This window comes from Leuresthes tenuis, unplaced genomic scaffold (genome assembly GCF_036924035.1).
Source record: "Leuresthes tenuis unplaced genomic scaffold, fLeuTen1.0.hap1 SCAF_24, whole genome shotgun sequence".
In the NCBI taxonomy this organism is placed as follows: Eukaryota; Metazoa; Chordata; class Actinopteri; order Atheriniformes; family Atherinopsidae; genus Leuresthes; species Leuresthes tenuis.
This window is the reverse complement of record NW_027325378.1, coordinates 10,575,041-10,591,069: the sequence shown is the minus strand read 5'-3', so window position 1 is coordinate 10,591,069 and position 16,029 is coordinate 10,575,041. Positions and strand designations below refer to the sequence as shown.

The 16,029-nt window shown below is 41.5% G+C and overlaps 2 protein-coding genes across 2 annotated transcripts; one reads left to right on the top strand and one right to left on the bottom strand.

Moving 5' to 3' along the window:
- Positions 1–20: 20 nt before the first annotated feature.
- Positions 21–15,951, bottom strand: acad11 (acyl-CoA dehydrogenase family, member 11). Its single transcript, XM_072378172.1, has 20 exons — positions 15,612–15,951; positions 15,422–15,521; positions 14,753–14,878; positions 14,353–14,514; positions 14,100–14,264; positions 13,874–14,015; positions 13,608–13,729; positions 13,391–13,497; positions 13,015–13,126; positions 12,515–12,592; positions 12,064–12,202; positions 11,600–11,707; positions 10,850–10,948; positions 2,139–2,208; positions 1,458–1,543; positions 1,281–1,352; positions 963–1,117; positions 703–819; positions 400–509; positions 21–310 (listed from the first exon to the last, which is right to left on the bottom strand). The coding sequence occupies exons 1-20, from the start codon at positions 15,755–15,757 to the stop codon at positions 196–198; spliced, it is 2,331 nt and encodes a 776-aa protein (XP_072234273.1). The 5' UTR covers positions 15,758–15,951; the 3' UTR covers positions 21–195.
- On the top strand, positions 4,302–7,373 carry ackr4b (atypical chemokine receptor 4b). The gene is made up of 2 exons (XM_072378175.1): positions 4,302–4,446; positions 6,037–7,373. Exon 2 carries the CDS (start codon positions 6,043–6,045, stop codon positions 7,156–7,158), a length of 1,116 nt encoding a protein of 371 aa, XP_072234276.1. The 5' UTR covers positions 4,302–4,446; positions 6,037–6,042; the 3' UTR covers positions 7,159–7,373.
- Positions 15,952–16,029: the final 78 nt, after the last annotated feature.

Sequence of the window (16,029 nt, the reverse complement as noted above, 5' to 3'; positions counted from 1 at the left end):
TCAAGTCCTTCTAATTGTCTGAGCAAGATATTTATTTACATTTTTTTCTTTTACTTCAACAATACATGGAAGGTAGGGGCTTTATGTAAAGAATCACAGTGGTGTTAACACTAATAAGGCTAATCATGGTCACTGATTTTGGACGTATAAATCAAGGCACTGCTGAGGAGAAACTCTTAGTTTAATGTGGCCTCCTCAGAGCTTCGCCTGTGCCCTCTTTAGCTGATCCTTCAGTTCTAGGTGTGCTATGGAGGAGAGGTGCACCTCATCCGGTCCATCAGCGATGCGCAGAGTTCGCACATATGAGTACCTGAAGACGAGTGTTTTTCTGCCATTAGGAGAGATCAGTTTAAGACTAATTACTGTTATTTTTTTTTTTTTTTTCCTTTGCTAACTTACATCTGTGCGAGAGGGAAGTCTCCCGACACGCCTGCCCCTCCGTGCACCTGGATGGTGTAATCCACCACCTTACAGGCCATCCTGGCTGCTGCCACCTTGATCATCGCAATCTAATGTACAGCAACAGGGATGCATTTTTAAGTCTGGTACTACACATTTATGTAAGTGTGCTGCTGATGTGCACAATTTCTCAAAAATGCGATGCTCGGTGCCAAAGAAGTCAACAGTCTAGCATATGAAAATAGGATCAAGTTTGTAATGTAAGAACACTGCGTGCGACCACTCAAAACAGAACAGTCTTACCTGCTTACGAGCAGCCTGGCTGCCCAGTGTATCCAGAGCTTGTGCTGCAGAGAGAGTCAACAGGCGGGTCTGCTCTATCATAAGACGGCATTCGGCTATCCAGTGAGCAACAACCTCCTACACATAACACAAGATAGAGAGCAGATGTCCCCGAGCTGTGGCTGAAAATCCCACCACTAACGTCAACAGTTTGGAAAAAGCTCAACACAAAACACCTCTGACCTGAAATGACTACAGTTGTAGGAATCTAACTCACTCACATGCTGGTAGAGTTTTTTTCCAAACGTGCGTCTGGAAGCAGCCCGTCGGCACAGCAGCTCGAGAGCAAACTCAGCTAAGCCAACGGCTCTCATGCAGTGATGTAGCCTACCTGGACCCAGCCGCCCCTGAGCGATCTCAAATCCCCTGCCCTCTCCTGGATGTGAAAAAGGTGGGATAGAAACAGAGACACCTTGAATGGTCACAGAAGAGACAAACCACACTTCTGTCTAACGACTCCTAGTCCAGATTTCTCTACAGGAGCAGCTTGCATCTTAGCAGCTTGAGTAAATGAGTGGAAAACAAATGAGAGCTTTTACCCAGAATAATGTTGGATTCAGGCACGCGGACATCTTCAAAGTGCACCTCAAAGTGGCCACCATGGATGGCGTCTGAGCGCAGAAACGGGGGAAAAAAAGAGTTAAATTAGGCCAGGAAAGCTCAACTTCCTCGTCCCCGTGCGAAAAGATGATGTGTAACAACAAGGCAGATCTTACCATCCTGTCCAAACACTGTGATCGGTCTGACGAGCTTTACACCGGGTGTGTCCATTGGTACGAGGATCATACTGTGTTGGCCATGCCTGAGAAACAGGTTCACAAAAAGGTCACCATACTTGGGCCACAGCACCGATTCTGTTGAGGTGTTTCTTAATCAGCTGCTGGTTTTTTTTGCATTATATTCTTCCCGTGAAGGTGTGGTTTGTATGCAAAAATCAAAAGAATGTGTGCATATCTCGGGTGTGGCTCCCCCCTTTAATACTTAATCCCCAACCTGCTTGTAACTGATGAGTAACACAGATCAGTGCCAATTGCATGTCAACATTAGATTGATTTATTTTCATGACAAGCATGTAGGCAATCACAAGATTAGCGTTAAAATGTAAGTGCACACAAGAAAACAAAACTGTCCCAAGTCAAAGTCTGTTTCAGTAGAAGTACAGCACGAGGAAGTTCAGTGGGAAAAACAGCCTGTAAACCTAAGTGCAAAGGTGCTAAGACAAGCCCAGACCATTCCTATAAAGGCAACACAGTGACACTCAATTGAAATATTTGGTATGCTCATAGCAAAAATCTTGAAAAAAAAGAAAATGTGGGTGAAAACAAGACAAGAAAGGCCTGAACTCTTATGCAAACCGTGAGAGGACACAGTCAAACATCTCTCCCCGTTGTACTGACCTGCTGCCGACATCCTCAGAGCCACTCCTGCACATCACAATGGCCACTTTGCATTGGGGATTGCCTGCACCTGCGGGAACAAGGCAGAAATCCTGTGGCTGATGGACATTCATGTTCATTTGCAGAGCGGGGGTGTCCTTAACCGTTCCATAACCCGAACACGCTCGGAAACTGTGGCTTTGCTGCCTGAAATTCCTAAACGCGGATGAAGCCGATGACGGATTAATGTCGCAACAGGAGAAAAAGCCACAGGTTAATTTACGTTTCCTGACATGGATTCCTACAGTTTTTGGAATATATTTCACTGAAAGAAGATCAAGTTTGTTTAAGATTGTGTGAAAAACACTTCTTTTTGGCTTGTAAAAGGATAATAACACAAAAAAAAAGAAGAAGAAGAAGAACAGCCACTAGAGGGCAATGTAACATAGATGGATTAGTTTGACAAGAAATCTAACAAATAATGGGGAAGAAGTGATGCACCAACACCAAAAACAAACAAACAAACAAAAACAACAGTGGTTGTGTTTGCTGAAAAGTGTTTTTTTTTGTCTTCTTTCTTTGCATTTTCTGTTTTATTGTCGCGTATTCATAATTTTTTTGTATTTTCTGTTTGGAGGTTGCTTTCAGTTTTGTTGTAATTTTTGTTGAGTTATATCTAATGTTCACGGTTTCATTGTGTTTTCTTATATAATTTTCCGTTTGTCGCATTTTCTTTTTATTCTTTCCCGATTCACATTATTGAATTTAATAAACTTGTGTTTTACTTCTACTTGTTTTGTTCCTGGGCTTTCAAAAAAAAATATTCTAAAAAAGAAAAAAAAAAAAGACCAATCACAGAATACACTAGAATTGCCCTGGTTGGGGTTTCCCTTTTAGACTAAACCCACGAGGCCTAAGGCAAACACAGAATGACCAATGGTCTGCCTTCCTGTTTAAATTTCTGTCCAGCTGGAAAAACCGTCTCCTGAGGATGAGCATATGGACACCAGACAGCAACAGGCAACGGTAGTTTTTGAAAATTCACAGCACAGGAGTTGCGGCACGAGTGCATGAGAACAGTTCCGATAAACTCAGCCGGACAGATGTTTGGTCGAATCTTCGGAAATTCAAACCGACATTAACTTATTATGACAACAATGCAACAAAGAACATAAAAATGTACATGTCGCTCCACCCTTAAACCACATCTCGGAAAGCCTGTTTGAATCACAAGCAAGTTTGGTTTTCCTGTGAACCCTTATGAGAGTCTTTGATACAAGGTGAGTCCTGCTGTCGTGCCCTTACATGTCCCATCCCCAGTGGAATGAAAATAAACCTTCCCGACTGAGTGACATCAAAATAGCTCATGTTATTGATCTTCAAAAAAAAAAAACCAACATCAGCAAACAAAAGTAACATTTCTTTAAAAAAAAAAAAAAGTAAGGTACACTAAAAAAAAAAGCCAGGAGTCCTAATGTTTTGGGTTGTGCTTTTCATTATCTACGATTTCTTCAGTTTCAGTTACAAAACCAGCTTGCTTAATTCTGCCGGGTACACTCATAATCAAGAGGAGAAGGAATGAGGGACAGAGGGATATTAAAAACACGTTAACAAAGTCTGAGGAAGCAGGAAAAAAAACAAAACAAAAGGAGCCAATAGTATTTAAAACAAACAGAGGTGAGTCAGCAGTGTTGCGTGGAAATTTCAGTTTAAAATCTATTAAATCATGAGTCAGATACGCACAAACAGGGAGGCTGCTGAACAGTGTGCAAAACTCCACGTTTTATACCAATAACGACCGCATTCTTGCAAACCACACTAATCACAATGACCTTTCTGAAGCTTTGTGAATGGGAAAAAGAGAGATTATCCATATCAGATGTTATTTCAAATCCCGCTTTTATCCTCCGTTTTCCCCCCACGTACAAACAAAGAGCAGCAAGCAGGGCACTCCCTGCCTGACCGAGAGTCGAGGGAGCACACGTGCACATTTCATCTGAAAAACAACCTACTTCTCTGCAGCACTTCAAACTCACAAAGACAATGAGGATCTTCATTCATCTAAACCACCCAATCCCAGAAATGCCCTGCACTCAAAAATGCGCGCGCACACACACGCAAGACACACCAACGCACTCAGAGCTACGTGGAGAAAGGGCATGCTCTTGAGTGTCAGCAGGGAAGTGAGCGGGGCGGGCTGCAGCTGAGATTAGTCACTTTAGTCCTGGAGCACAGACGTCTCTCCTCAGGACACATAACAGCAGTTTGTGAGTGATAAACAAGGGACTGATAGAAGCGTTACAAATCTCACAGAAAGAGCGTGAAAGAGGTAAGAAACTTCATTTTCCTAACAAAACTACAAGCTAACAGAGTTATGCTGTGTCTGAAATATTGTTAGGGCCTTGTACTTTTTGAAATTGTTATTTCAAATCAAAAATCTGGGTTCCTGCATTTTTTGCATTCCCCACGTGACAAAGCATTTTGCTTTGTGGTTTTTTCTCTCTCTACACAGTCAAAGGTTCACTTTAGACTCAAAGTCAAAGTCCTGCCTTGGATTTTTTTATGATATTATCATAAGTAAAGTGAGGTAATGATAACAACTTTGTCTCGCTAACGCTGCTCTGTTAGGAAGTATCCCAAAGGTCTTTTCTCAGTAACAACATGAATGCTCTATGTCATTACTACTAAAACCACTGATTGCACACTACAACTCAGCATTTTTGATCCAGTGACTTTTCTTAAGCCTTTTTAATCAGCTGCCTTTCATAATTCTCACTCAGTGCTCACAGTGTTCGGCAGACTTATTAATTGAATCATATGAATATGTCATTAATTAATACCTTTGCTGTATTTGGCCTGTGAATACCTAAACGACCTCTAAGAAAACAAGTAAGCGTGTAAAAACCTGCTACAAATGACACGCAGATGTTGACAGCAGCGAATACTTCACATATTTTCTGAATGTTCCAAAGAACATCTGTTGGAATTGCTGCTGCTCCTCCCATTCATAAGATAATAGCTCATTATATAACAAACCTGAACACTTCTCTTAAAATCACGCGTCATTTTGGCAACAGGTGTCATCAGCCAGAGATGATGCACAACTATTCCAAGCAACTTATTTAGGTTCTCAGCCAGGAATTGTTAATGGATCGTGTAAGAATGTTCTGTTGTGGGATTTCACGGGCTCTTAAGTGAATTTTTAAGTAACCGTATCATACAGAACAACGCGAGGTTCGTGGATATTTTTCAGTGTCAGTGTTTGTGCATGCAGCTGTCTGCAGTGAACAGTTGGGACATCGCAGTGAGTCTGAATCAAAGTGTCACTGTCCCATTGAACCAGCACGTTCCAGTAAAACCAGCATCCTGGAAATTCAATCTGGCAACAAACCATGCACTCGTGTGTTATCTTCATTCCTCTTTAAACGCATTTCCTGCCATTCTTGTCTCGTTCCTATAGGCAACTTTACATTTATACGTAAAAGACAGACAACAAAGTTGAACTGTGTTGAGCAAATTTAGAGAAGACTTCTTAGAAATACTGATATCATCCTTTCCCTGCGATTCAAGGCTAAATTAAAGAGAAGCTGCAATTTCCTGAAGTCTGTGGATCACTTAGCATCCAGCAGCATACTAACTAACTCAATTCAATAGGTAAGAAGAGGCTATCCAACCCCCCCCCAGTAGAGTTGTGTTTGCTGTGGTTACTCAAGCTCACACACATTTCCGACAGGCAGGACTTAAATCATTAGGGAAACCATGCAGAAGAGATTCCTTTTCTGACAGTAATTTCCTATTTCTTGTTTACTTCATACTTTATTAATGTGTGAACAACTAAAGATGGCAGAGGCAAATGTTTTCCCATTTAAAATTGGATAAAAGCTTCTCCTAATTTTACCCAGTTTTTTCTTTTGTGCAGACAAAAATGGAGGACTTCTATTACCATGACGACGAGGACCCCAGTCTCAATGAAAGTTATGATTATAATTATGAACACAGCATCTGTGACAAAGAAGCAGTGCGTTCCTTTGGTGGCATCTTCCTCCCCATCATCTATGCCCTGGCTCTGGTGGTGGGGCTGGCAGGGAATGCCCTAGTCGTGGTGGTCTACACATCGCGGTTGAGACTACGAACCCTGACAGACGTGTGCATCCTGAACCTGGCCATTTCAGACCTGCTGCTTCTCTTCACCCTACCATTTTGGGCGGCTGATGCCGTCCATGGCTGGATGTTGGGTTCAGTAGCCTGTAAGCTCACCTCCTTTCTCTACAGTACCAACTTTAGCTGTGGCATGCTGCTGCTGGCATGTATAAGTGTGGACCGCTATTGGGCTGTAACCCAAAATCCAACAGGCAGAACAGGGACGACCAGACAGGGGAGGAGGCAGTGGCTCCTGGTGTGTCTTGTACTGTGGGGTGTAGCCAGCTTTCTTGGCCTTCCTGAACTTATCTTCTCCACACTGAAGCACTCCCATCACAGAATTAGCTGCACAGCTGTCTACCCTACCAGTATGGCCCTACCTGCAAAGGCTGCCTTGGAGCTGCTGGAAGTGATTCTTAGATTCCTTCTGCCTTTCTTGGTCATGGTGGTGTGCTACTGCTGGGTGGGGAGGGCGCTGAGTAAGGCTCCTGGGGTGCGGAGAGAACGGAAGTGGCGTGCCCTGCGGGTCCTCCTGGCTGTGGTGGCTGTATTCCTTCTCACCCAGCTGCCCTACAATGTGGTTAAGCTGGTCCGAGCGATGGATATAATTTACATTCTCGTGACCGACTGCGAAGTCAGCAAGGGCCTGGACCGTGCTCTCCAGGTGACGGAGAGCCTGGCACTCACCCACGCCTGCATTAACCCTATCCTCTATGCCTTTGTCGGGTCCTCTTTCAGAGGTCACGTCCTAAAGGCTGCTAAGCACCTTGGACAGCGACTGGGGAGACACTCAAGACAAATCAATGAGGAGCCAGCAGTGGAGATTGCGCTCCACACACAAAGTCAGAATCAGTCCCAGTCTGGTTCAGATGACCAAGATACCAGCACCTTCACTATCTAAGACTCCGACATGTATCCACTATAAATGCCATACAATACTGCATGTCTGTGTAATGTATATGTATTTTCATACACTAACTATGATACAAGATAGATACCAATATCCACACATTAATTTTTGGGGTTAAAAACATATGTAAATTAACTTTATAAACACTAAGTATTTTGTATAAATTATGTATTTTCTTAAATAAAAAAAACAAAGCCTTTCAGTGACATGCATCTGTTTCAATTAATTGCAGCAGAATCTCAAGCTGTTCGGAGCGTCCCTTTAGTTTTTCACAACAAATCCAACTCGGCTTTACAATCTGTGCTGTCTTCCAAGAGCTCATCTGCATCCCATTTCATCACATCCCGTGGCTTTTGGTTGGGATGACGGATGGCTTGATTGCACAGTGGGTGACCCATTGAATCGAAAAACATTTGGCAAACAAAGACAAGACAGCACACAGCGGGAAGGAGCCTTCCATGCTATCAGACAAGAAAACAGCAAAACTGCATGTTCCTTGGAGAAGCCTAAAACTTAACTGCCGTTTTTCATACACTTATCCTTGTTTATTTCAATAACATGGGCTTGAAAGAGAAAATGATTTACAGTAACGAGTCAGTTCAGTTCGTTTTTTTTCTTTTTTCCTGTTAAATACCATCAAATAACATTATGCCAGGCTCACCCTCAAACACTCAGAGCATATCCAATCTTGGCTCAGTGTGTTGGATGGCCTGGCATATATCCAACTGTTGACTAAAACCTCTTCACACTGTGATAAAGAGAATTCAGCTTAGTTTGGCAAGACTTTCAGACCATATCACCCACAGATACAACCAACAGATTTTTAAAAACAAAAGAATGTTCCTGCTTACCTTTTTTTCATGTGCAGTAGCAATAAAACCAAACCCAATTACAGGGTACCGTCCTAGGTCATGAATGAAAACCAGGTGTGAGAGACGGAACAGGAAAACGCTTAGGATCCTAATTAAATCATTTCCAAGCAGACCCATGACTAGAGACCCAGGAAAAACAAACAGTTCATTGTATACTGTCAGATAAAAATAGGTAAACAAGAAAAAAAATTTTTTTTTAGGACCTTGGGTCGCGAAAAGAACTCGACAAGTGACAACAACACGCTGAAGTATCTGTTCCATATTTGGCATTTGAATTTGAGATCGAAACGCAGCAATAACACCCAAAGGAGGCTGGCTCTATAACTACGTGGATAGCACCGTGTATCCATAAGGCATCAGGCATCTTTCTCAAATGTACATGGCATTTTTTTTAAACAGTAAACGATCAAATGATTATTGTAATTAAATACACGCCTCACATTCAAACATAACATTTTACCATATCCATTTTACCCGAAAATCTTTCTTTAGTCAAAAGGAGACCAAAAGTGCTAAAGAATCGTGTGATTCCACTTTAAACTACTGATAATGGTTACCATGTTTTTACTGGTTTACATATGTGACTGTGGAAGCAGAGCACAAATGCTGAAAGGATAAAGATAAAAGATTGCAGGTCTGGGAGTAATTTCCGTGCATTATCATGCCCATGGGATAGGCTTATGTAGCCTCCACACCACAGAGTTGCACTGGCAAGGTCGACACACCCTCCCGTTTAGCAACGGGGGTCTTTGAAACAAACAGCTTTGGAGAAAGTGCGAATGGTAAAGACAGAAACAGCATCATTCTGTGGTGTGTGTGTGTGTGGATTAATGATTAATCCAAGCCACCATGTGCGGCGGCCACATCTGCATAGAGGGCCTCTGGAACCAGAGCTGAAGCACAGCAGAGAGGACACCTGCAGTTGGTATTCTGTAAAACTTTCAAGCACATCCCCCTTCCCCATACGCAAATCTGCTTCAAATTTCTCATTTTCAACAACTACAATTTTGAGCACTTGCAGACATTGTGGGTTGCGTTTCCTCCTTTTTGACCCAATTAGAGAAGGCGGGATAAACGACTTAAAAATCTGGCAGTTGCTACTACCATTAAAAAAAAAAGATAATGAATCCCCACCCAATTCAGCAAAATGGACAGAAAAGTTATTATAGACGTATCTGGCCCATAAAAGGCTGTAAACAGTAAACATAAATGTAATTATCATTTATATGTGTTAAGTCTTATTGTACATGTATGGCTCTTATTTTTAATGGACATGTTATTAAACAATAATTAGGCACATACTCCGGGTAAAATGGACCATAAAATAAACACAAATGACTTTGTTAGTCGCAAAAAATTGTATTTACAATTAAATTTGGTTTCTGTGTTGAAATGGACGATTACACTTTTTTAAATTTTTTTTTTTTTAAATGCAGTGTCCTTATGAAGAGACACTGCAGTGTCCTTATCCAAGCATCTGAGACAATGTACTGGGAAACAAATGAAACACGTGAGTGAGGACCTGCCAGTGGACATCCAAATGGAAAGAATGAATTTACCATAGCAACATCACCCAAGAATATATATTAAATCAAAACAACCATATCAAGTTTCACTTCTCTTCTTGTTATAAATGAAGTTGGAGTGAATCAGCCTGGACTTTGTGACTCACGGCATAAAAAAAACCCAAAACATTTCATTTCCACTCTTGGATATTTTGCTATGGCAGCAACCGCAGGTCACAGAAACTATGAAATTGGCCATACAAACGCCCACATTCTTTCCTAACATGGATATACACTCATGCTGGCAGAGCATATTCATTCTACTGATGGAAATTTCACTCTCGAGTAAAAGAGAAATGCTAAGATGGAACTGACAAGCCACAGTTGCGTGACAGATAAAAAGAAACATTAACTGCATAGCAACTGTTAAGTTGAAAGCAGAAATTAGGCCGTAAGAGAAATATTGTGACTCCACAGAAACTGATGAGGTGCATAATAATATCTATGGTTCACCATCCATTCATTCATTCATTTCTGAGCATGAGTGCTTCAAACTTTAGCTTGCAGAACATTTCTACATGCTAGTTTAAATTGCTGTGCCGTTTTGACCACAAAAATCAAGCTTAGGTTTACCCAATTACAGACAATCTGAATCGCGACATTCACCGGAAAAGTATCATCTCACATACATTAGTCTGTCAGTCCAGAGAATCGAAACATACGGCAAATGCTCTAAAGCACACTGTTATGCTCCTAGGATCATTCACATGTACTACAACATGTTACAACAGCATTTAGTTTGTTGTCTTCATGCTTGTTTTTCCAACTTGAATCTCTAACAATACACCGATTATGTATTGTGGCTGGAATCCTATGACTTTACACTGGTTCAATCATCAAACCAAACCCATATTTTCCTGAATGAAATAGATTTTCAAGATAATTAAAAAGTGTTTATGTTATACAAAGCTTATGGTATGAGTCATCTGCACTTTTTTTTAAAAAAATTTTTATTGCCCATATGGCAGTTTGGCTTAGTATGTATCTCTTTAGGGCTTTAGCTTTCCTAACATCTTGTTTGCATATAAACCCAAACTTTTTCAGAAAAGCGCTTGGGAGGACAATGACATTATCCGGTTCCACATTCCATGGTTTATGGATTTTTCCCCAAACAAGTTAAAAAGCAAGTACAGTTATTGTAAATAAAACTACACGAGAGTCTAGAGTTCTTTGGTGGCATTTTGAGTCATTTTAAGCCAGCAGATTCTTCCATTTTCAGGACTGGATGACATTTCATGTACTTACCACTGCTCCACCATTTTTTGCCATTTATGATGTAGCTGTTTTTATCCCTGCGCAGACTGCACTCCATGTTTGTCGCATCACTGGAGGCAACGTCAGGCTCTGGGAAAAGGGGACACGACGTTCAAATTTTAAACGGAAAGAATTAGCTGTGAGACAAACAAGTTTTACAGTCTCCTGCCTTTGTTTTGTGCGCTGCCTGGATTCCAGCCTAAACTTAAACAGGTGGTTAATGTAAATACAGCGCACTCACGCACTTTTATTTAAAAAAAAACAGCAGATGAGTGTTAACTGAGTCAGAAGTAGAAACTGTTTACCGACACGAGATGGAAATGCCTGTACTTCATCATTCAGTATAATAAATAGACAAACCGCTGACAAAAGACATGAGAAAAACAGTCCTAATCACCATGTGTATTAAGAAAAACCACAGTGGTGTTTGCACTCAATGAAACCACCTCCGGCAACAGCATGTCGCTGTTTCCAGGCAGCATGAAAAGCAAAAGGGTACAAAACAGGGAATAATTACTCAATGTGAACTGGTGTTGGTTTTTGCTGACAAGTAACGCCTTCAAAGACACTTTTTACAGTCTCAGTAGCAGCAGTGCTTAGTGTAACCTGGCTGTTTTTTTAGTTTTTTTTTTAAGAGCACAACCTTCCCTGGAATGTATTGGCAGAAAACCACAGTTAATCTGCACAGTCACTCTCCTGATGCTTGAGATTTGTTTTCTTTTTCAGTCACCATGGAAATACCTGTCATACAGAAGCAGGAGCGGATCTCTCCTTTTAGCATAGGCTCCAGCCATTTCTTTCTCTGTTCCTCACTGCCAAACATGTGAAGCACCTCCATATTTCCCGTGTCTGTGGAGAGGAGTAATAGCACATCATCCTCCTGTAATTGTAACTTTTTTTTGGGGAACTAATTACCTCCTGTGGACCTCTCTGACAAAAAAAAAAAAAACCAAAAAAAAACCCAGACCAAATATGGAAATTTTTACTTCAGAAAATGTCTGTTTAATCCCCCAAAATCAACCAAAACAAATTAAGCATGTTATGGTTAAAAATTGAGAGGACCAGGACGTGAGAGAATATGCAGTACAGGAAAAGAGCAAGATTGTGTTTTAGGAAAAGCCACGTCACTGACGGAACTGACACGTCACGGTACCCCAAAGCCTTTAAATGATCTCAAATTCTGACAACATTTTAGAATTCTTCACCTGGAGCCTGGCAGTTAAAGACATCGGGGGCAAAGAGGCAACGTCCAGTTTCTTCTGCGATGAAGGCGTAGTCCAGCTGAGTGAGTCCGCTAACTGCAGGCAGGAAAAGGTTCCACAGCCCCGCCTGCCTGGCTTTCACCTGGACACGGACACAGAAGGAGCTCAAAAAAGAAACTATACCATGTTCGATGCCAGGCTTTGATGGCAAGAAATAACAGTTTTCAAGTATTTTAGTTTGTATTTAAGTTGTGATTAATGCTCCATTGTAGCATGCAGAGTAAGTGGGTCGGTGAACAATTTAGACTAGATTTGAATAGACCAGGATATCGAGCTTGCTAGGACGTGGTGTGATTTATTGAATGCTTTGCCTCGTGAATGAATTTGTTTTTTCTTTGCAGGAAAGAGACTGGATTTCCAAATTAAAACGAGATGCAGCATTATTACCACATACCTTCAGATCCTCTATTACTTTCGGTGTGTACCACCTCTGTGGAGACTGAGCGTGTTTGTTGTAGAATTCTGCAACCTCCTGTGGAAAATACAACATTTTCTATTTGTAAGACAAGTAATCAATCCCATTCAGACATTACTCTCAATACAGGACATTGTTCATTCGTGGTTACATGCAAAAATAATAAGTAAATACTGTATGTTGACATAGAGATCCCATTACAACAGTTTGTGGTTCTTTATGTTGCACTGTGCCCAGTTCTTTCACAAAGGAAAAGGCATTAATACGGCGCAATAATAGTTCTTTGATGTCCAGCCAACGATGATGATGATTTTGCTTGCAATACAAGTTAAATAATCAACAGACTCATTGTTTTCTCACTCTAATTCATTAATCCTGATTGCATGAATGAACTGCTCTGTCAAATCCTCTCGCGTCTGCGCTAAATGCCCATCAGAGAAAACAAATCTCTTCTGTTCTTGGAAGCTCTTGGCACTGACCTCTTGAGCTGGAAGCACATATTGTCGCATGAAGTCTTTGACCTGCTGGAGAACAGCCTGGCCTTTGGCCGTTTGGAGGAACAGCCTGTCTCTTGTTGGACCTGTGAGAGGCCTGGCATTGAAAACACATCTCAAATGTTAAAAACCAGCAGGGAATAGTGGAAGCAGCAGCTGGATGCCAAATTCCAACGGCGGCTGGCTTAAGATCAGTCAGCAGATGGACACAATCAGCTCTCTGGCACACTATAACAATGAATTTTGATAATTTCTAATTCGATACCAGCAGGTATGTGTAATCATCGAGTATATAAAATCATATTCTAATGTAGATAACAGTGCGTTTCTGCAAGATAATCATTTCATTACTGCAATTAACCTTTTTGCAAGCTGCAAGGCTATCTCAGCTGCGGGCTCCACACTCTGTCCGAACTGAGCTGCGTTGGGTGCACTGGCGTTACCCAGCAGGTGGCGAGCATAGATCCCCTAATGAGAAGAGAAAAACCCAAAACAGACATGAGTCAAAACTAATCTGTATTCGGGAAAACAACACCAACTGACTGCATGCCAAAATGGTTGACAGTTTCACTGCAAACCTGAGCAATGGCTGCCATTTTAAAGACGGAAAGAGCCAAGTAGAAATTTAATTTTGGCAACGCAAATGGGATCCCCCGACACCTGCAGTATATGGAGATCAGATCGCCAACAGCTGGAACACCTGCACAGTGAGGATTAAGCATAGACCTCTAGTCAGCATGTTAAATAATCACAAGACAAAGATGTTAGAAAAATACGACAATTAATCAATCCAATCAATTGATTATATTAATCTTTTTCGGTTATTTTCAAATGTCGGCTTTACCTTCTATTTCTTTTAAACTGCCCATCTGGCTGACAATGTTGAAATCTGCGGGCCAGTAGTGAGGCATCAGAAAGTAGGCCAGGTCTACTAATGGGTTCCCGGTGGTAGACAGCTCCCAGTCCAACACTGCTATCACACGTGCCTTATAACACCAAACACACACCGTGAAGTAACCGCTGACAAACGCAGCACAGACCTCTGATAATAACAACCACAGAAGCTGCACCTCTGTTGGGTGGAATATCAAGTTGTCCAATCGGAAATCTCCATGGACGAGCGTGACCTCGTCATCGTTCTCTGGCAAATTGTTCATCAACCAGTCGGAGAGCTCATTCATGACTGGGATGTCTCTGTGGGCTGCCGCAGTGTACTGCTTTGTCCAGGTGGACACCTTCAAGATGAAAAAGACATTTCTCGATGGTACCAATCTGATTCAATTAGCAGATTTGATGTACGATGAGTACAATGTGCTATCTCACTTGTCTCTTGCAGTAACCCGGCCCTCTTCCAAACCCTTCGAGGTTCAGTGACTCAATGTCCAGGGAATGCATCTTTGCCAGCGTTTCCACTGCAGCTACATACAGAGCGGTCCTCTCAGCCGGACTCACTCCAGGAAGACGGAGATCTCTGAAGATACGTCCCTGCTCAACAGAGGCAGATGATCAACAGTAGAACTTTCCTAAAAATCTCATTTTCAACTCAAACTAAGTCCTTATGTTGTTGTAAAATACATATACGTGGACACTTGGGAATATATTACAAATGTTAAAACAGCCCATTTCATCATTTCAATGTTCATTATGTTCACAATAATTAACAGAGTGAATTGTATGAATTGATGACTTGACAACCGTGTGATATCCGGGTGCACTAACTTACCTTGACATGTTCCATTAAGTAGAACTCTGTACCTATGATGTCAACATCAGTGCAGTGTAAGAGGGGCTGAGGCACTGGGAAACCAGTGGAGAAAAGGGCCTTCTGCACCCGATACTCCCTGTCCACCTGCACACATGAAAACGGAGATTGGTGTCCTCTCGATTGCAAATTGAACTTTGCAGGACACAAAATGTCAAGCAACATCTACAGTCAAACATGTCTTCCATAACCCAGTTTAATTAAAAGCGTTTGAAATTGGACAACTTTTTTTTTTTTTTTTTAAACCAGGCTAAGATTCATGAGAACCAAATTACACGGCTCATTCCAGGGCATTTCTGAGAAGAATTTGCAGATTAACACATTTTTCATTATGTTAGCATCTATAAATTCCACAGCGACTTAAACTACTCTCATAATTCTGTCAAATGTGGTGTTTGCACAACAATTTTGATGTTCCCTGAAAGTAAACAAGACAGAGAGCTGAACGTGTGAATAACCAAACCCCGTTACTCCCTCTGCTGGAGAAAAGACACAACTGCACACAACATGAGTCCTGCAAACGCATTCATTTGCAAAACTTATGTAATCATTAAAAAAAACAAAATCAACCACACAGTCCTAAAACCTCTGCTTAAGTGTTTGTCGAGGTATTAAGAGGTGGAACTTTACCTTGTGAGCCCCGGGGAGCAGCTCACCTGGCGGCCGCTTCCTGAGGACAAAGCTCTTTGAGGGTGTCTGGATTAGGAAGGTTGGGTTTGACTGACCAGTACTGAAAAGATAACAGATACGTCTTCAGCGTGCTATACAATATTAGCTTTGGAAGATAATGAAAAGAGCCAACTGTAACTAATCATATTACCTGTACTGCCTGACAGTGAGTGTGTCATTATTTGACATCCGTGACTCGAAAGCCAAATATCTTTGAAGACTGCAGACATTGAATTTATGTTGTGGTCGCACAGGAGTTGTCAGCTCCTCCATGTCGAAGTGTTCGGGATTAATCATTACCACACATTGCTGAGCTGATTTACCAACCCAACTTTTCCCACTATCAGGACTGATAGTGGTCGGACCACTAACGCATAAACACACCAACGAAAAGTAGAAATATGTATGTATATGTATAACCCAATTTCTTACAGACGTTAAGCTGAGCGTGAAAAGATAATTACAAAACTTTGTTCAACCCAACCGTCTGCTAAAATCCTTTAGTGGACGTTAAAACAATTCACCACCGATGTAGGAACGGTTGAATGTATCTGAGCTCGTTTCCTGCA